Here is a 21,944-nt window from a genome sequence, read left to right as displayed (position 1 = left end):
AGGGTAAGCACAAGCTCCAGCAGCTGTGCGCTGACGAAACTAACTTAACAAACTTAACAAACTTAAAATCGTGTAATTTTCTCAAAGATCGACAGTGCGCCTGATAATCCAGTGAGCCTTATGGTCCAAATAATACGGTACATTTGCAAATTGCGAGCACAATATTGGAACTAAATTATTTTATATTGACAAACAGCAGCCCACATTAAACTGTGACTGTCACCAGGTAATGTGGGCGTGTTTCCTGAATAAGCAGCAGGTGTTAAACAGCTGACAGGTGAACAGGATGCATGCAGGTAAACTCGAGGGCCCTTCGAGCTGATCGGTGGTGTCATGAGGAGAATTTCAGCTCATTATTCATGTTACAGAAACACAGAGGTACGAGACCAGGCAGAAGACTTTCTGATTATTTGTTTTTAGTTAAAATAATTCCATTGTTGTCTAGTGATGGTGTGGTAAAGCTCTGTGAATGTGTCCAATTTTTCCGGCTTTATTGCTTCACCCAAAGACAGATCACACAAAGCCTCGTTTAACTGCTTATTATGAAGAACTGACATCTGCTGGTCATTTAATGTTCAGCAGCACTGCTGTGAGAATACCTGTAGGATACATACCAGTGGATATGTAAGCACATGCACAGCTGCAGGGCTAGAAGGGCCCAAATGAATTAAATAAATAGATTCTTAAATAATTAATTAAATGTGTCAATAAGTGATTAATTAAATATATTTAAAAATCAATAAATTTGTAATTAATTTATTGGAAATTACTTGGCATTAAATCAGTGATGTATATATTTAATTTATTAAGTATTTTGAACTTAATTCATTAATGACATTGATTTAATTATTTAATGATGACTAATTGATTAATTATTGATGATTAATTAACCCTCCACACGATTTAACTTCTATAGAGATGATATTTTATCTAGATCATGTATTTTTCAAAGGTTCAGACCAGAAAGTTTAACATTATTATTTTTCTCATTATTGTCTCTTCAGATTGAGTGTCTGTAATCTCTCAGAGGGAAGCTGTGAAACTCTGTCTTCACTACTCAGCTCCCAGCCCTCCAGTTTGAGAGAGCTTGACCTGAGTAACAATGACCTGAAGGACTCTGGAGTGAAAGTTTTGTCTTCTGGACTGAAAAGTCCATATTGTGAACTGGAAACACTCAGGTCAGCGTTCTTGAAATGTTCAGTAGATGAGGTTTAGATGTTTACATGTCTTTTTTTAATTCATTTTTGGCTGTAATTTCCTGTTTGCATTTAGCTATTTTTCTCTTCCCTAAGAGTATTTGTCATGTCTGCAGGCTGTCAGGCTGCCTGATCACAGAGGAAGGTTGCAAGTCTCTGGTCTCAGCTTTTAGCTCCAGTTCTTCCCATCTGAAAGAGCTGGACCTGAGCTACAATAACCCAGGAGAGGCTGCAGTGAAGATGCTTGAGCAGCTAAGACTGGACACTCTGAGGTATGTAGATGGCCGTTACAGCCACAAACAGTGTCTGATAGATGAGGAAACTGGCTCTGTCTGATTACTTAATGCTGGAAACCAGTGTAATTTGAACAATCACACATTTCTGGTCTAACATAAATGGTAGATGTCTGTATGTGGTCTCAAAGGACAAAATCTCTGTCAGCAACAACTGTGCAGCCTGTTCAAACTGATCTCTGGAAAGGAACTGACATTTTCACTCTCTTTATTTATTTTAAGTTTTATCTGTGTGCAGAGACCATGTCCAGGACATGTTTAGCCGTAATTACGGGTTAATGTTGACAGCACTAAATATAATATAAGTCAATCATTCAAATCAGTCATTCATTGCTAACAGAAAGCAAAGATTAAGAAACAAAGGGATGGAGCTGGTGGAGGAAACCAGGTCACTGGTTGGGTGTTAGGCCCAGACCAGTGGGTGTTTTTGACTGTAAAGCCAATCTAGCAAGGACAACCACTGGTCCTGTTACCCTGCAGCCTGCACTGCAGGATATGTGCTGTGCCACTGAGACCACGTCCACACTAGCCCAGATGGATTTGAAAACGGTGTTTTCGTCTGAAAATGCTCCGCGTCCACACTATTGTTTTCAGTCGTTTTCACAAGGTTGTGTGTCCACATTGAAACGGCTGAAAAACGCTTATGTTGCAGTCCTGCGCATGCATGAAACGCAAGAAGATCCGGCCTGCCTCATTTCTGTCTGACATCTATTCACTTTCCGGCTCGTTGAAACGTCGCAGCAAAATGAGGAAAAGCACAGAGTTTTTAAATGGACTAACAATGAGGTGGAGTTGTTGCTGTGAGTAACACAAAAGTACAAAGTTGCAAAAGCGAGTGAGAGTTACAGAATTTGAAGAAAAGTTATCTGGAGCATGTACAGACTGATATTAACCTTTAATAGGGCTGTCAAAAATGAGAGCAAACAAAACAACTGTTGTATAACGCCCTCCACTATCTTTGTTTAATTGGTCACATGACTGCATCACATGACTAAAAAGGTGTCATCGTTTTCAAGTCTGCGTTTTTGCTGTCCACACTGTGAAGGGAAAGCACCGTTTTCAAATGTATGCATTTTCGAGAGCGTGTTCAAAACACAGCGTTTTCCTTGAGCGAAAACGCCTCCCTGGGAAAGTCTATGCCAGGGTGCTGGAGAGGAGAGTCCGACCGTTAGTCGAAGCTTGGTTACAGGAGGAACAATGCGGTTTTCGTCCTGGTCTTGGAACACTGGACCAGCTCTTTATCCTCTCATGGATACTCGAGGGCGCATGGGAGTTTGCCCAACCAGTCTACATGTGTTTTATGGACTTGGAGAAAGCATTCGACCGTGTCCCTTGGGGAGTCCTGTGAGGGGTGCTCCGGGAGTATGGGGTGACTGGCCCATTGCTATGGGCCATTCAGTCCTTATACGACCGTTGCAGGAGCTTGGTCCGCATAGCCGGCAATAAGTCGGACTCGTTCCAGGTGGGTGATGGGCTCCACCAGGGCTGCCCTTTGTCACCGATTATGTTTATAATTTTTATGGACAGAATTTCTAGGCGTAGCCAAGTGGTTTCACTTAGGTCAGGGGTCGGCTCTCTTTAGTCCTTATAGTGCGGCTCCGGGAAAATAAATTAGAAGTATTTAGCTGAAGTGTATTTTATTTATGTTAGTTCCTTTTTAACTTGTAGTTCTAAATTGGAAGATTATTGTGATATTGAAGTATAAAAATAAAATTATATTCTATTATTTCTTCATCGCTCAAAATATCCGTCACACTCGCGGAAGCCGGTGTACCCGCCGAAACGCCACGCATTTATCGAGACTTTCAACCCCAGGCAGGCCAGTTATAGATCTTCAGATCCACATTATGTCAGCAGCTGTTCTCCACCATGAACTATGTTAAAAACAAACACCGCTCACGCCTCACAGATGACAGCTTACAGTCCTGCGTAAAGATGAGAGTAACTTCATACAGCCTCGATTTGCAGACGCTGTGCGCAGAAGTCCCATTGTAAACATATCACGGCAGACCCGACGATGTTTGCATGAACACGCTTTTCAGCATCTCTTTATTGACCACTTTTCACACACGGTTGCTGTATGCATACAGCCGGCTGTAGCTTTGCAGCTCACAGCCCGACACACATCAACACAACAGCACAGACGTTAAGGCGGCGAGGCGTGATTGCGGGTGCCGCTCAGGTGCGTCCGCCTCCCCTGCAGCGGCGCTGCAGACCACGCCCCGCCACACACATTAACCAGGTAAAATACATATTTAGGCAGAATTTTGCAAATATCTATTTTTCATCTTTTAGCAGAATTTTTTTCCAATTACTTTTTAAAAGTCAGGTCAAGGCTCCAAAAGCCCAAAGGAGATATGAGGGTGGTGGCTCACAACAGTTTTTGTTTGCTGGATCATTTTAGTTCAGCTGGGTGTCTTTCCTTTTGTTATATTTCTTTAAGAGTTTAAAATCTGTTACTTACATAAATAAATTGTAATTTTCTCTGTAGCACTTCATGGATTTAAGCAACACACCTTAGTTGTTCACACAAAGCATAAAGGTAAAACACAATATATACAGTGTTATCTTAATTTTAGATGTCAAAAAGCATTTGCGGCTCCCAGTGTTTTCTTTTGCATGGAAACCGGGTCCAAATGGCTGCTGACCCCTGACTTAGGTGGTCTCAGGATCTCATCTCTACTTTTTGCGGATGATGTGGTTCTGTTGGCTTCATCGGGTGAAGGCTTCCAGCTCGCAGCCGAGTGTGAAGCGGTGGGAATGAGAATCAGCCCCTCCAAATCTGAGGCCATGGTCCTCACCCGGAAAAGGGTGGAGTGCCCACTCCGGGTCAGGGTCGAGTTCCTGCGCCAACTGGAGTAGTTTAAGTATCTCGGGGTCTTGTTCATGAGCGATGGGAGAAGGGAGCAGGAGATCGACAGACGGATTGGTGCAGCGGCTGCAGCGATGAGGACGCTACACCGGTCCGTCGTGGTGAAGAGGGAGCTGAGTATAAAAGCGAAGCTCTCAATTTACCGGTCGATCTACGCCCCGACCCTCAGCTATGGCCACGAGCTGTGGGTAGTGACCGAAAGAACGAGATCGTGAATACAAGTGGTGGAAATGGGCTTCCTCTCAAAGGTGGCTGGCCTCTCCCTTAGAGATAGGGTGAGAAGTTTGGCCAGCTGAGGTGGTTCGGGCATCTGACAAGGATGCCTCCTGGGCGCCTCCTGGGTGAGGTGTTCCGGGCATGTCCCACTGGGAGGAGGCCCCGGGGCAGACCCAGGACGAGCTGGAGAGATTATATCTCTCGGCTGGCCTGGGAACGCCTTGGTGTTTCCCCGGACAAGCTGGAGTAGGTGGCTGGGGAGAGGGAGGTCTGGGCTTCTCTGCTTGGGCTGCTGCCCTCGCGACCCGGCCCCGGATAAGCAGAAGAAAATGGATGGATGGATGGAAAACACCGTCTCAGTGTGGACGGGAGGTTAAAACGGAGAGAAAACGAGGCGTTTTCAAACTAAAACGTGTTAGTGTGGACGTAGCCGGAGAGCTCCAGAAAGAGCCTTCATGGTGGCCCTGCAGCCAACCAGCACTTCAGTCAAATGCTGTCAAAAGTGGTCCCAGAGACACTGTTAGCTGTAACCATCAATGACCAAGAATTGTGTCATTTAATTCAGGGTTTCCCTGTTTTATTGTTTGATATCATTTCTGAATAAATAAATCAAGATGACGAGCCTTTAAATGCACTTATGTTAGTATAAATATACAAAAACAAAGATAATTTTCCTGTTAGGAGAATAAGAAATAAATATATTCATCACATGCATCAAATCACAACCTCCTCCTGCAAGAGTGCAGCATTGTGATTGGTTGATGCTGTTTCCATCATTTATGTTTGTTTACCTTCGACAAATTTGCTCTACAGAGCATTTATTAATTAAAAGGATTATTAATAAACATCTTTCTCTCTGCTTTTGGTGCAGTGAAACAATAACTCCTGTCTCCAGAGGTCCACAGGTCCACTGGCACCTGGTCCTAACTTCACCCATGTCTGCACCCTCAGACATCCCACTGTGGAGGCATCCTCGCCTGGACCAGTGGCTGCCCTTGTGAGACAGACTTTATGGTCACAAACAGCCCTAATCTGAGAATGAAGGCTCCTTTACATAGAAAGCAGTATGTGGTGTGATGACCGCTGCATTAGCTCAAAATATGTGATGCACTGGCTCCTGCACTCTACCTGTACTGGATCAGTTTTTGTAGCCAGTCCCAGTCTTTACATTTAATATGCAGCCACTCCCTGACAGCATGAATGTCACAGTGTGTTGAACCTTGACTGTGGCACATGTCAATACTCCCTGGACATCGTGCTTAAAAAAGGAGATTAAATGTGATGTGATTATGAGTTTTGCTCTTTTGAAGTTGAAACATTTATGTGTCAAAATGTTGGACTGTTCCTTTATCAGTGTGTAACAGTGTGTGTATGAGAGCCATGTAATGTCCATGTGTGCATGCTGACTGTGCTGCTCTGACCCCCCTCCTCCTTTCAGGGTGGAGCCTGCTGGAGTCCGATGGTTGAGACCAGGTCTGAGGAAGTGTAAGTGTGTTTTTAATGGGCTTCATGAAAACAAAGCAGCACACATTCAACCATCTTCATCATGTCAGGAGTCATCATCAAAGGGTCAATCAATGAACAGATGATGGATCAATAACTGCAGCTGGATTGTGTTTGTTCTCTCCATCAGATTCCTGTCAACTCACAATCGACACAAACACAGTGCACACAAAGCTCCAACTGTCTGACAACAACAGGAAGGTGACACATGTGGAGGAGGTTCAGTCATATCCTGATCATCCAGACAGATTTGAAGGTTTCAATCTTCAGCTGCTGTGTAGAGATGGTCTGACTGGTCGCTGTTACTGGGAGGTCGAGTGGACGTGGAGGGCTTGGATATCAGTGAGTTACAGAGGAATCAAAAGGAAAGGAAGGAGTGATGAGAGTGTGTTTGGTAGAAATGATCAGTCCTGGAGTCTTTTCTGCTTTGATCATTATTCCTCTGTGTGGCACAATAACAGGGGTACACTCATCTCCTCCTCCTCCTCCTCCTCCTCTGTCTCTAACAGAGCAGCAGTGTATGTGGACTGTCCTGCTGGCACTCTGTCCTTCTACAGAGTCTCCTCTGACACTCTGATCCACCTCCACACCTTCCACACCACATTCACTGAACCTCTTTATCCTGGATTTGGGTTCTTGGCTCACATTTCTCAATATTCCTTTCATGCAAAAATAATGAGATTCTTAATAGGTAGAGAGGCAGTTTTGGGGTCAGTGACTCTGTGTAGTTAGTCTTACCTGTTAGAGAAACAGTTCAGTCTGTACATGTCTGTGTCTTTCACTCTGAAACACATGATGAGATTCATGGATTCAGTCAGTTGATGTTTTAAACTAAATGATTCACAAATTATTATTCAACACAAGTTTGGTGAGCAGCAGGGCTCATCCTGATTTTTGTTTTTGTGCATTATAATGATGAAATAACTTTGTCATGTCTGTGGTGGCCTTTGGAGAATTAAACCATCCTTTAGAAACTAGATATAAATGTCATATTTTCCAACATTGATATTTTTCTGTGTTTCAGACGACAATGAAAAGATAAAGAACAGTCTGTAAATCATAAGTTATCAATTCAAATGATTATTAAAGCCACAAGAGAAGCTTCCTGTTATTTGTACCACTCACCTGATCATGTGATCCCGCTGTGCAGCCAATCATAACTGACATCACTTTCTACTTTGATATTTCCATGGTGAATGGACTGATTCTTGTTTAACACGTTCATACTCTGATGGATGCATCGGAGAGGGTTAGTGTCTTGCTCAAGGATACTTTGTGTGCCAGCTGGAGCAGTCAGGGATTGAACCACCAACCTTCTGATCATTAGATGCCTTGCTCTATCTCCTGAGCTACAGCCATCATCAAAGATCTTTCTTAAATCCTCTCTGAGAGGAGCTCAAACACGAGGAAGAGACCAAAGTGAGGGAAGAGAGTGGACTCATTAGTAAAATGAAAAACAGCCAGCGTTGATGTTTAAGACAAGTGAGGTAACAGAAATACTATATAGGGCAGTGGTCACCATGGCAACATCAATGTCGGTTGCTACATATTGTATTGATCCTGATCTGTGAACCTCATATCAGGATATGCTGTTGTTTGTATTTGTTTTCATTGTTACCATTTTGTGTCTTTTTTTAACAAACTACTTTTATCTTGCCATCGTTTGTCAGAGAGTCAAACTAAATTTGGTTCATCTTTCTACAATAAAAACATATCTTCATCTTAATTATTGTATGTGCAGAGTTGTAGTTACTCACAGTGACCACTGGAGGCATGTGATCCTGATAGTTTCCCTGGAACCGTCCAGTTCATCCACATTAATGAAGCTGTTGGTGATTAACGCTCATCTGTACAACTTTAACAACAATATTAAACATTTAATCGCTCTACAAACAGTTTGTCTGATGTATAAACTGTGTCTTAAAGGATCAAAGTAAATGTCACATTGAAAGCAGATTTCACTGTAATGTACTCTGCTTTAAATATTCCAAATATAATCTGGCTTGGTAATGATTTACTCATATATTGTCCACGCAGACTAAAGCAGTAGGAGATGAGATGGAAAACAATTAGAAGAATCTTTACTCTTTAATGTCACAAATTCCTGTTCCTCTTTGTATGTAACATAACAACATACATGATACAGCTGCAGCAACTGAGGCGAGGAGAGAGGCAGCAACAAGAAAACTGGAAGAAGGAGACCAACAACACCACCTGTGGAAATCTTTCCCCAATCAAGCGTCATGATATCAGCATTTCATCAAAAGCACACATGCTCCGACCTGACAATGCAGAGGTGTGGCAAAATCATTGAAATCATTTATTAAACAAATGAGTGCATCAAAAATAAGAGTGGAGCTGCAATGAAAGAGAAGTGAACTTTCTTCAGTTAACACAAAGTTTTCCCTAACAGGTGACATTTAATTAAAGTGACTTTATTACCACACACACATTCAGAGGCAGTCTACAGGAGCAGAGCTGCCAGCTATTCAGCAAATGTCTCCCTGCAATCCTCACTGCAATACCTACATTTGAAAATGAAACCACCTCTACTGTTCACACATGAAAAGTCGTGTGAAGAACCAGTTTTCCTCAGATCTCTGTTTCAGTAACTCTGAAGTCTGAACATTTGATTTTTGCATTCTGTTTGTACTGATAACTGTCAGTGGATTATTTTGATCCCAAAGAAATCTTTAACACACATGTAGTGATGGGACGTGTGCACTGAAACAATGGTTAGGAAACAGAAATCGCCTGAGAATCTGCTCATGTTTAAGATTTCTTCTTTACAAACATTTTCTATGGCTGTTCCCAGTATGACCAGTGATACAAAGCATGGAAAATGGGGATTAGTTCATTCAGACAAATACACTTTTTAAAATGTAAAATAAAGAAATGAATCAATAAAATAAAAAGTCAAAGAAATAAAAAAATAAGGGTCTGAGGTGTCTGTCTCACTGTATCCATGGCAACAATTTACTTTCTGTTCCTTCATATCAGAACCACATCTTTGAAATCAAAACATTTAAGATTCAAATTGAACCACAGATGTGTTCAATTAAATATTAAATGAAGCAGTGCAATGTTTTTATTAGAAATGGCACGATACCACTTTTTTATGTCCGATACCGATACCGATATCATAAATTTGGATATCTGCCGATACCGATATGAATCCGATATAGTGTGTTTTTTAATCAATAAAACGTTTTTTTAATATCTTGCTGCATTTTGTATAAGTTTATACTCAAGTTTAAATAAATAACAACACTAAAGCTATTCTGTTATACCTGTATGTAAAAAATACAACAAAATATTTCATAGTTCAGCAATACTGATCAATCTAATAAACGTAAACCTGCTCCATCCTCCCTATTCTGTTATTTTAAAGAGTATTTAGCAGAAATATTAAGCAACCTAATTAATAGGGTTGCAAACTCCCAGCAAAAAAAAAAATAGGGAACCACCCCCCACCCTCCAGCTCATGATGCTTAATCGATGTAATCAAATTTAATTTGATGCAGGGGGAAAAATGCACAGAAAGAAATTATTTTTCAAGAATAATTAAATAGATTCAACATCTTTCTTCAACAGAATTGCAGACTGCACAGATGGTATCTTCCCAAAGGAAAAAGTAGTATAGCTTACTAGGGTATATTAGACTTAACAGTTACTATATACAGTAATGGACTTCTATATATTTTACATCAGATTAAAACTTTGGGTGTAAGAGTCAGATAATTATTTATTAAAAGCTAGATATTTTAAATGAGAAAAAGAAAGAAAAGTATGTCTTTGTGCCCCCTTTTCCCTGTTCATGCCCTATCGGCCCCCCTGGCTAAACTTTGCTAGATCCGCCCCTGCACAATTACCAGCCGTCAGCTACGTAGAAAAAGATCCTGGTGTACAAAGTAATATTAAATAAATTCTAACAACAGCCTATCAAGCTTAAACGTGCTGCTGTTGTTCAGCCGCTGGTTTCCTCTTTCTGGTGAGAAGTGGGCCAAAAACTAAGAAGAGAGACGATCAGCTGATCATTAATCAGTTTCACGATTGAAGTAGCAGCAAGAGAGAGCGAGAGAGGCAGTCGCTCCATATATCTGTTGTTAAGCTTAAGGTGGGAATGCTTTACAAACATTCAGAGATGAACTTACACACTTGCTTTACTTCTCTCTGGGAAAACTTCCTCGGAGATGAAATGCTGGTTTGCTAGCAAGGCTACAAATACACACAGCGGCTCTATCACGTGACGCATACTGCTGCGACGTGCTACGGTTATGAGCCGAGTTACGCCGTGTAGCAAGCTTTGTGAGGTGCTTTTTTGATATTTAATGGATCGGATTACATTTTTTATTTCTCGCCGATATCCGATCCAGTAATTTGGGTCAGTATCGGACCGATACCGATACGTAATATCGGATCGGTCCATCTCTAGTTTTTATCACTATCCAAATTTGAACTCTAAGTAGAAGATTTAAAAAAAGCAACACACACACACACACACACACACACACACACAGTATGCAGACATGATTTAGGTGATGATAATATAACGACTGCACATACCCGTGGGATGATTCATGTCCTTTTTCTTACTCTATGCAATGATGAACTTCTTGCTTCAGGACCTTCTTGATGAATTTGTTTTCTAATCCACAGTTTTCTACCTGATCTGTGCGTTTGAAGTAAAATGTGTTACTTCAAATGTAAAAGTTAAACAGACAGAAAGCATCAACGTGGACTTCAATCAATGTTTTGTGTTCATACAGGTCAGCTGTTGCACACAGAGGTCCTGGATTTACACTGTGCCCTGGTTCCTGTGTTTCTGTATGTAGTTTAGTCTAAAGTGGATCCTCCTCATGTACAGACTGAATTATCTGTTCAACAATCAGCATTTCTGATTCATGGATTTCATTTGTTTTTACTTGCTAGTTTTGACTGAGATTTCAACATATCTGTGGTGGCATCTGTTCAGTGTTATGGAAGTTTTACAGCACTAATCTCACTTCACTCTGTAACATAACAGTGAACAATATTACTATTAGAAAGATTATTAGAGAAGCCACAATCAGATGATCCCCTATGAGGTGTCCTTGGTTATAGTGTGAAGTCATCTGAGGGGAGAGAGAAGAAAGAAACACTTCAGTGTTAATGAAAAAGTCATCAGTCTTCTTATGGGAAGAGACCTCCACCAGACCAAGACAGGTAACCATCCAACACGTTCTCATCCCAAAACCTAACATACCGATGCCATGTGACAAATCGATGCTATGTGACTATTAAATTCCCTTCTTTTGAATTCTTTTGGCGACAGAGAAAGACTTCCGACTCAGAGTGGTCAAGTTCAAAAAATGATCTTTATTGTACATTTCCGGAAACGGAGACCTGTACCCACTAACACACGCTCAGGTCTGAAAGCATTAGAAGCCAGAATGGGTATACATAGTTCTGCTATAGGTCACACACAGACACACACAGTTTCCATCAAAACAACTCCTTCTGCTCTGACTAATGTGTGTGTGTGTTACTTAGTTCTGCTTTTTCTTTCTGGTTTCCTGTATTTTATTAATATGCCTCTGCAGCTCTGCACTAAACTTCCTGTTTCTTAACCTCCCCTTACTAAAGCCTCTGTTGCTAGGCGACCTGTCACCCTCTGACCTCTCTCACAGACTTTATTACAAAGTACAAAGAACAATCTAATCAGAAAATAAGCACTAAGAATATATATTTATTTCGTAACAGTCTCCCCCTTTTGAACTCATTTTATGAGTTAACCTAATTAACTGACTCCCTCAATAACTACTGTGAACTAAAAACAGATATAATTAACTTTGTCCTGGTAAAAAGGTCCAACATTACTTTTGTCAGTCTATGGAAACGATCTCTACACAGTTAACCCGTTTCCTCTTTTAAACATTTACTCCTGGTTTCTAAGCACACACTTACAGTTCACTTCATTTGTCCCTTCGCCCCCTTTAACGGGTGGAGCATATCCGGTCTGAACACTGTGTTTGGGCAATTGACATAAAAATCATACAAACTATTACTAAAGCTAATCCTCCCATTACCCTTCATTACTTTGTGCTCACATTATAACCTCTGTCTAACAAGCTTTTAATGTTCTTTTCAACCTAACCAACACATTTTCTGAGAGGTTTCTCTGTGCTCTGTGCTTCTTTTGGGTGCCCCTCCTCTTGGTTCCTGGATTCTCACCAACCCCTTCGTGGTTTTGCTGTGGTTCTGGAATCTTCTCCTGTAAAGGACAGAAAAGGAAAACACCTCTCTCTGCTGCACCTCAATAATCTAATATGTTCATCAATTCTTCTCTTGATTATTCAAAGTTGGTTCAAAATATCACATTCGGGACTCTCTAATCAAAAGGATTAGCCTAATTATTATTTCTGTGTGTAAGCGTGTTTGCATTCACCCCTAAGCACTCTAAGTCCTTTTCCTACCATATTTCAATCCAGACAGTCACGCTGAACGAAGCTTATGACCTTCACAAGACTGAGTGGCAACTCCTATCAGTGCAATTACAATGTGTGTATGAAAAATGATTATAAGCGCTTATTCTAGTAAAAGAAATCATAAAGAAAACAAACATTTTCAATCAGTTAAGCTTAAGCATAAAAGCAATTACTTATGCCTAAGTTTTACCGTAGCTAAATGATCAAACACACAAAAAGTCACACACTGATCATATAATCCATTGTTTCAAATTAGACCTAAAACTCCCCCATTTTGACACATCTTCATGTGTCCAACAAAACCACAACTAGAAAATTAAAAGAAAAAGGTTCATCATATCATTTCTCAGAAAACCTCAGCGATTCTCCTCTCGAGTATATTTGCTCCGGGCCTGCAAACCTGTGTTTAAATAATAAAATCAGTTTAATTATCATGTTCGATCTTTTCAACTCCTGGCTCAACCCAGAGCCTGCATCCCCAGAACGACCTAGAAACAAAACCTGTATATTAGCATCAACTTCACATTTAAAACTCAGTTTCCCCCCCTGTTCTTCCCTCACTGTGATCCACTCTGTGCTATAAGAAACTAAACTTAAAACAGAACAGTTATCAGTCATGTGCTTCATACAAAATCTGCGTATGTTTTAGTTTCACGTTGATCCTCTGAGTGTCATGGTACTTCTTTTAATTTGACTTTATCAAATCGAACCAAAATAGGTTTGCTGTCTTTACTTTGCTCGTTTTCCTCCAGCACCACCTCGTATCACATGCCCTTTCCCTTGGACCAGTGTTTGTTATTCCATAACTGGATTTGGAATGTGACAAGTCTACCAATCCCCTATATAACTCCTACATTTTGCTTTGGTTCTATTTTCCTTCTATAAAATGTCATTGACTTCTACAGTGGCCTGCTTTGGTTAATGGTAACATCAGTAATATCAAACATTTTCTCCCCTTTAGCATTTGGCATTTTCCCAACAATATAATGTGATACCATCATCTAAACCCAGTCAATAAAACAACATTTTCTTAAAGCAAACATCAGCAACCCAAAATTAGCCGCCCAAGGGTCGAGTCTGCAGCTCCACACTCTCATGTGAACCTTTCGGTCTCCCTCTCTCTCTTGTGCTCCTGCTCCTGCCAAAAGCAAAGCAAAGCAAAGCATCCACCCTTTTCTTACCGGCGTCGTGAATTGTTTGTCAACATCTACTCATCCTAACGTTGGTCCAGTCTTTGTCTCAGTGTCAAGTCAGTCAACACTTTAGTCCACATGGTCAGTCCAGTCACAGTCCAGTCACACACATCATGCACACGCATTCACACTAGATCTTGCTGATAGTGGAGCCTCACGCGCAAAGGATCAGATTCTCCACCCTCATCAATATGAGCTCATTTATTAGTTTTTTCTTTTGTTTTTAGAAAAAGAGTTCTTTATGATCTTGGACTGGATTGACTCGCTGCAATCCTTTTAGACAGGAACTCGCAGGTTCCCACAGGTGACCTTTTCCTCAGCCCATTGTAATCTGGAAAAGCTCACCTTATATTTGCTCTCACAAAAATGTTTTACAGCGCTGTTAATTCAATCTTGCAGGCCTGCTTAGAACAAAAAAGGAGAAAAAGAGAGCTGATTATTAGCTCATCAGAGCACAAAACATCATCACCAAAGGGGGCGACACCTGACAGTTTTCTCTAAGTGCACTGTTATAAAAATAATGAGCCCCTCCTCGACATGTCCATGTTTAGTAAAACTCCCTCTATTGAAATAAGAAAACAAGCCAAACCTAACTGACAGAATGAACCCATCACTAAAACAACAACCCCAAAAATCTTCATCACAGAAAAGTTTTGCTTACTAATCTAACAATATGTTGTGGGAATTAGAACTTTCCGGGCCATAAAGCTTTTGCCCGACTCTTGGCTTAACTAATACTTACATAGTCTGAAATCAGACTTAAAATCACTCCCTCTGTTCATTTTGCCCACATCATATTTCAGTGGTTGGCCTCAGGTTCTTCAGCTTCCTGACAGTCTGAAGTCAACTGACAGAGTTTCACCTGCTAAATACACAGAAAATCTTGTTAAAAGCTGCACAATTTTCCCAACAGTAATATTCCCATTAAGCCCTTTCTAAACACTTTGTAACAATGTGTCATCACTAAATTATAAACTTCTTCTCCAAATCTGCACGACTGCACTTAGTCACAGACTTTCTTTAATTGTCCTGCGGCTGCTATCATATATTTTACCAAACAATTCTTCTCACACAGTCACAGATATATTTCTCTCAATGCAAACTTCACTCATGTCTCAGACAGGAAACTTGAGTTTTTCTTTTTTCTTTTTTTTCTGTCCCCACTCATTCAACTAATTTGCATATTGAGTCACATCTCGAGAAGTTGCCCTGGCAACAGAAATGCATATTCGAAACATTGCTGCATAATTCAATTATTATTATTTTTATTTTTATTTCTACAGTCGTCACTTCTTTTGCTCAGTCAGCTGGAAACCACTTCTAATTCACTATTTTAAACCTGCTTTAAGCTTCTAATCACTGGTTGGTCCTCCCAGTCTCTTTTTCCTTTTCACAAAAGTCACTCTATTGTCCTGCAACTTCCTGAGTTATTCCTCAGCTTCAGCCTTTAAGTGTGTTAAATCTACACCATTTAGCATTTATGTCATGTATTCACATTCATTAATGTAAGCATGTCTTCATTGCGTGTATGTTGTGTATTCATATTAATTTGAATGTAATGTAATTAATGTGTTTTCTATTTTTCTCTTCATTTATGTATTATTAGTTTATTTATTTCTTTATCTCTCTCTTTTTTTTTCTTTTTTTCTTTACCTTTCTGTTGCGATGCTCTGGATGTTTCTAAACCCACAAATTCAGCCTCAATGTTCAACCCAATTTTCCTATGCTGTCACTTTAACACGTCCAGCCTTCACCTCTCACCGGTCCTCGTCCCCTCTTCTCTCAACTTCCTGTGTGGCCTCCCAAATCAAACACAGGCCCAAATCAGCTGTTTCTTCTTCTCTCTTCATTCTCTCTTCCTCTTTTCAGTCTTTTCTTGGCGCTTAACTCCCAGCATTGCAAATATGAACTCAGACAGTCCCATCCAATGGTTTCACACAGTCATGTCACTGGTACACTTTCCAGCTTGTAATTCAGAGCGCATGTTTCCATCAACATACATGCTGCTGGACCCTTCAGTGTTTTAGGTCAGTTGTCTTTTTGCCTGCTGTTAATTCTTCAAGTCCACGGTGTTGTTCTGTCTGTCTTCTGTCTTCATCAGGAGATTAACTGTGCTTTAAGCTTCTTCTCAGGATAAGGACAGGATGAGAGGTGAAGCTGTGAAATTTTAAACCAAAGCCTGTTTTCATCCCAATTCTGTTAATCTATCATTTTTCTGCTGTATTCTTCCAGGAGGCTGAGCAAGTCCATGGGCACCTGTATTAACACACTAAGACATTTATTTAATATCATTTTCATTACTATTACTTAGCACTTTCATTCTCTAATTCCTCTGTTTTCATTTTGAAACGTCTCTCACAAGCTCACAAGCTATATTCAGACTTCCTGCTTCACTTCCTGCCAGACACACACACACACACACACACACACACACACACACACACACACACACACACACACACACACACACACACACTCTTCACTTTGCTGGATTTTCATCTGTTTCTACAGCCTAATTGAGCTCTTATTTTATGTTCACCCTCTGACCTAGTTCTTTCTCACATCTGGGCTTGGTTTATAAAGGCCTCTCTTATTAAAATAATAAAACAATCTAATCAGAAAATAAGGACTAAGAATATATATTTATCTTGTAACATTGTTTAAGTTAATGAACAATTGTGTTGAAAACTTAGATTACAATATCAATCAAGATAATTATAATGATGGTTTTTGCTGTAATTAAACAGTCATGCAGAAATGTGTCAACCACAGAACTTTAGAGGCCTTTTGTTCAATTATGTGTGGACTGTTGCTTTAGTCTCATACACAAATTGTTCTCAGTGTCTATGAGACTGATGAAATATCCATGTGTGCTGAAAGAGACTGTGCTGGTCTGACCCCCTCAACCGAGGTATTGTGGGTAATGAAAGAGCAGATAGGTTGGCTAAAGCAGCTGTTAAAAAAGTAGACATAGATGTGCAGATACCATTGTTGAAATCTGAGGGAAAAGAATAGTTTGGACACAAAGTAAGAAAATCTGGAGAATGGCATGGGATAATGGAACAAAAGGGAGACATGGGGTACAAAACACAATAGAAGTTAAGAGGAGTAGTGGGTTAAATAGGCAGCAGGAGAATACAAACAGGTCATTGCTTTCTGAATGGTTCTCTTTTTATGATGGGGAAACATCCGACTGGGTTATGTGATGGTGATGAGGTGAAAGGAGTGGTTTTTCGTTTTTGAGAAATACTGATGTCATCAAGAGGATCTGAGGATCTGGAAGAGAAGTAAGAGTAAAAGCCAGGAGGTGGCAGTAGTGCAACATCTTTGGATGCAAGCTGCTGTTAAAAATGACAGAAGAAGAAATTTGCTTGATCATTCCTCAGCTCCTCTGAGTGAAGTTGAGTGTAAAGAGGCTCCTGCTGTTAGAGAAACACTCTGACTGTTTAACAGAGTCAGACATGTTCAGACTGAATTTCAGTCAGAAACTCAGCATCACATTGATGAAGCTGCAGATTAATTGTGGATAATTTGTGATTAATTTCTTTGCTACCAGCTGAAATTTAAATGTAATTTAAAAGAAGGATTTAAGGTTATTGGGTTTTTTGAACCCAAAGATATCACATGAACGTATATGAATTGTATGATATGTCTCTTCTATTTTTCCATCCATCTGTTCGCTTCCACATCTCCTTTTCAGGGTCGTGGGGGTGCTGGAGCTGTCATCTTCTTCTTCTATTTTTCTATGATCATATTTTGATGTTGATTGTGATTGGTTTTATGTGTTTCTTCGGCAGTTGTAGTGTTTTAATATTTAGACGTTAGAATTCCTGTTTCATGCACAATACATTTGTAACTTTTAATTTTTTCTGCTTTTGTGTCTTGCCTTGTCTTATCACCTGCCACCTGTGGCATACAAACTCTGTGTGGCTTCACATGTTCTGTTGGTGTTCAGATGATCGAAATAACTTGAACACAAACAAACAAAGAGGTAGACCGCACCGGAAGGACAAAACTACAAGTCCCAGCATCCTCTGTGTTTAGGGAGCAGTAGTGAAAGTGAAAGTATTGAGCCTCCTTCAGAGCAGCAGGAGGAGGAAGGTGGAGCTGAGGCAGGTGAGTGTTAACATGAATATGTTTCTTCTTATGACATAAAATAATTCCACGCTGTTCGTGTCTGTGGGTGAAATGTGAGGCCGGTCGGCTCCTCTGAGCGCTGGTTTCCTGTAAGTAGAGAGGAAGTGAGTTTAGCTGAGCCTCCGTTTAGTGTGAGAGAGCAGGAGGAGAGTGAGAGCTGTGCTGAGGCAGGGTGAGTGTTAACACCGCTCTGACATTACTGTGTCTCTGTGGCGGGAACAACAGGCTCCGTCAGTGGAGGCAAAAATAATCAGACTTTGGTTTTTCAAAGGAAACAACTTTATGTCGGAAGTTCCCGCACGCTCATTGGATAACGATGTGTCAATCTAAAGTTATTAGCCAATTCACAGAAAGACCCGCCTTTATCACGGGACTTTAAAAACTACAATGGCGACAGAAACTCCGTGAGTGGAGTTCAGGGTGACGTCATGAAACTGTGACGTTTGAACACTTCCTGTTCTCAGTCCCAGCGTCCTGATCACCGAGGTTTCTGTTGCTCTGATATCTGATATTGATTATATTGGTAAACAGGCTGTAGCATAAACAACAGGTCTGTTCTGAAAACTGGCTTTATTTTTTCAAAGTAAGGGAATATCTGTGGTCTGATACCGCGGGCTCATGGGCTAAGGACTTGGATTGACAAGTCAAGCGCAGATGATTGTGTTGTTTCTTATAAAGGCTTGTGTGTGTGTGCCTTCCTGTGTGTCCTTGTGTCAGTGGAACTGAATCAGTGTGTTAGAGAAAGTGCTCCTCTGCTGTGCCGTATTAAACCCGTTTCTTTGATCCCCATGAATGAACAGAGAAAACCCGACTCATAGTGGTCAAAACATTTATAATTTTTTATTCAATTATCTTCCGGAAGAGAGAGAGCTCTGCACAGCTCAACGGCAGTTGCAGGATCTCTAACATTAGAATCTAAAAATGTGTGTCATATAGGTGTTATTTTGGTACTTTACACGTCACACAGTTTCAACAACTCCTTATATGGTACAAGTTCCCCTTTTCTTTCTGGCTTCCTGTATTTATTAATATGCTTGTATATTTCTACACTAACTTCCTGTTTTTCAGTCTGGCTGAGCACTTAGTTTGTGAGTCAAAAGTGGAATTGCTTTGCAAACCTTCATTATTAAAGTACATAAATAATATAATCAGAAAATAAGCACTAAGAATATATTAATTACATGACAGTTCTCCCCCTTTTCGTGTTTCCTAAGAAACACGACATAATTCCTAATTTATCCCATTAAGTTTACTTGCATGTTAAAAGGCTAAAATATAACAAAAGAGATTATACTAAACAAAATGAAACCTTTCAATTGCCCAACCCTATCTGTCCCCTCAACGGGTTGTATGTTTTCAATGTTTCCTTATTATTCCGTCATAATTACTTCTATCCACAACAAATAAATCAAGCTCTAAGACAGCACCTGTGAAATGTGAAATGTCCTAAATCTACTTCCTACACCCCCTTTTTTACCCAGAATCCCAATTTAAACCACACTTTTGAATTTCTTTTCCAAATCTGGACTACTGCACTTAGTCACAGACCTGACCACTTTATTTAATTATCCTGTCTGTTACCAAGCCTTTCTTCTCACACAGTCACAGTGTCTCTTTCAGTGCAAGCTTCACTCATCCAGTCAGACAGGAAACCCAAGTTCTTCTTTTTCTTTTCCTGTCCCCAGTCATTCAACTAATTTGCATACTGAGTCATATCTCAAGAAGTTGCCGTGACAATGCATATTTAACCATCACCACATTATTGAATTGTTTTTATTTTCTTTCTACAGTAACCACTTGTTTTGATCAATCTGTACATGAGCACTCCTAATTCACTATTCTAAAAACTACTTTAACCTTTAATCACTTTTTCCTTTTCACAAGAATCACTCTACTGTCATGAGCTTCCCTGAGTTATTCCTCAAATTCAGGGTTTAAGTGTGTTAAATTCACACTATTTTAACACTGATGCAAGATAACAAGCTGATTTTCATTGCATGTGTGTTATTGTTTCTTAATATATGCACACTTGTGATACGTCATATCACTCACAGACCAAATATTGTTCCAATTCAAAGTACGCTATGTATGTTAAAAAGAGTCTCCGTGCGTCGAGTTAAGGCGTCTGGATTTCTTTAAGTTAAACTTTAAGAAATCCAGACGCTTTTCTTGGACTGTTGGTTTCAGTGTTTAGTCTCATTCACACACTCCCTCAGACTCTTCACACACACTGATTTGCTGACATAAACACACTCCTGTGTGCTTTCTTGGCTTCACACACACACTCAGGACCATCTACAGACTGTGAGCTCCGTCTTCTTTGTCTTTGGAGCCGAACTCTGACAAAGTTAGGAACAAAACTTTCTCCAGCGTGTGAACTTTCCTCCTAGACTCAGTCTGAGCAGTCAGACCACATATTTCTAAAGCAGCACATGAAGGTGTGGCTCACACACACACAGGTGAAGGAAACAGCTGCAGTATTAAAAACTGCTTCACTGTCTACAAATATATGAACTGAATGTTTCTTTCAGGCTGTAAAAACCTTATTTATCCTCCATTACAGTCCTGCATTCAGAGGATTACTTCTGTTATATTAGTACATGTATTTTATTCTGATGAACACATGAAACTCTGAGCTGGATTGAATCCATTGAATCAGAGTCCAGGACTCACTGAATGTGTCCTGAGCTCGGCCGCTGTTCCACAGTAACTGCTGTCAGAGTCACTGTTACTGAGTTAGCTTAGCTAGCAGAGCAGCTAGCAGTTAGAGTATGAACTCTGTAAGCAGTCAGCTCGGTCCTGGACATTGTTACTGACATAAAGCTGCTCTCTGCAGCCATGTTTGACCTGCTGCTTTGTAGGACTACAGTAATGGAGGATTTGGAGGCTGAAATCGGCTCTGTGACACTTTTTGTAGTGAACTGATGAAAGCTGCGTCTCAGATGGATGTTAGTCCAACACATCAGACACGACCTCTGCAGCTCTCAGTTGATGTGCACATGAATGATTTGTGTTTCCTCTGCAGGTGAAGGTAGAAAGTGTGTGTGAGCTGATGTGAATTGAGCAGCATGGATCAGTGTGAGGACAGAGAGGAGGGAGTCCCTCCCTCTAAAAGCACTCTGTGTGGGGAACATGAGAGCCAGACCAAAGCTCAGAGGTGAGATGACCATCTCTAACTGTCCATGACTCTTCTCCATGTCACAGCTCAGCACTCACATCACTGCTCCATCATTATTCACACTCATACCTCTGTGTTTGTTGTTTTAAAGCCCAGAGCTGTGGGGCGTACCAGGCTCAGCTGGACATAACCCTAAAACTAATCCAGAACCTGGACCTGAACCCAGCTGTGTTTCCTTAAAGAGCAACAAGTCGAAGGGTATTGGTGTAAAATTTAACAAAAGACTGTTATGTGACAACGAGTGAGTACATTATTTTTCTGAGTTTCAGATTGTTCATTGTGTCTTTTATTTAATATTTCCAGTTTTTCCCAGCTGTGTTTCCTTAAAGAGCAACCGGTCGAAGGGTATTGGTGTAGACTTTAAAGGATGTTCTTCTGCTGCTGAGAGGTAATGTGTGTCTAGATGTTGTTGCTGACTCTGTATATTTGAATAAATCCTCATGTTTAATATCAGCTCAGCTCTTTTTAACACACATTTCTATGTTGGTATGTGAAGCGGTGTTTGTTGGAGTGTTTCCACAAACACAGCAGTCAGAGTGGAAAGAGTGGATGTTGTAGGAGGTGTTTGTGTAGTGAAGAGGCTGAGTGTCTGTAGGACTCCAGCTGCTCCAGCAGGTGTCTCCTTTGTTCTTTGCTTCAAACACAGTGTAGGGAGGAGCTTCCACTCAGGTGTTTCAGGTGTTGCTGGATGGAGGAGGACAAATAGTTTTTCCCTTGTCAGATGCTGCCAACACCATGTGTTTCATGTGAACGCTCAGCTGAAACCCTGGGTTGACTTATCGAGTTAATAACAAGCTTCACGTGACTGTGAATGCTAAAGTGAATCCAGATAAAGGAAAGAGACCCTGCTAATGTTGGACTCACTTCTTAGTGTAGATCCCAGGAGGAA

The 21,944-nt window shown here is 40.5% G+C and overlaps 1 protein-coding gene across 2 annotated transcripts in view; it reads left to right on the top strand.

Moving 5' to 3' along the window:
- Positions 1 to 21,944, top strand: part of LOC148105837 (NACHT, LRR and PYD domains-containing protein 12-like) — a 219,542-nt gene that overhangs the window by 9,331 nt on the left and 188,267 nt on the right. The window contains exons 8-11 of one of the 2 annotated variants that reach the window (XM_087838937.1): positions 1,005 to 1,178; positions 1,313 to 1,468; positions 6,016 to 6,062; positions 6,211 to 7,035. The exons of the other annotated variant lie outside the window; for it this stretch is intronic. Of the exons in view, the coding sequence (XP_087695063.1) occupies positions 1,005 to 1,178; positions 1,313 to 1,468; positions 6,016 to 6,062; positions 6,211 to 6,812 (979 nt within the window). The 3' untranslated portion in view covers positions 6,813 to 7,035. Of the gene's footprint in view, positions 1 to 1,004; positions 1,179 to 1,312; positions 1,469 to 6,015; positions 6,063 to 6,210; positions 7,036 to 21,944 lie in introns of those variants that run through there. 2 annotated transcript variants of the gene reach the window in all.

This window comes from Neolamprologus brichardi, chromosome 3 (assembly GCF_056152115.1).
Source record: "Neolamprologus brichardi isolate AB-2024 chromosome 3, ASM5615211v1, whole genome shotgun sequence".
Taxonomy (NCBI): domain Eukaryota; kingdom Metazoa; phylum Chordata; class Actinopteri; order Cichliformes; family Cichlidae; genus Neolamprologus; species Neolamprologus brichardi.
The sequence above is the reverse complement of the archived record's forward strand: the minus strand, read 5'-3'. Positions and strand labels throughout refer to the sequence as shown.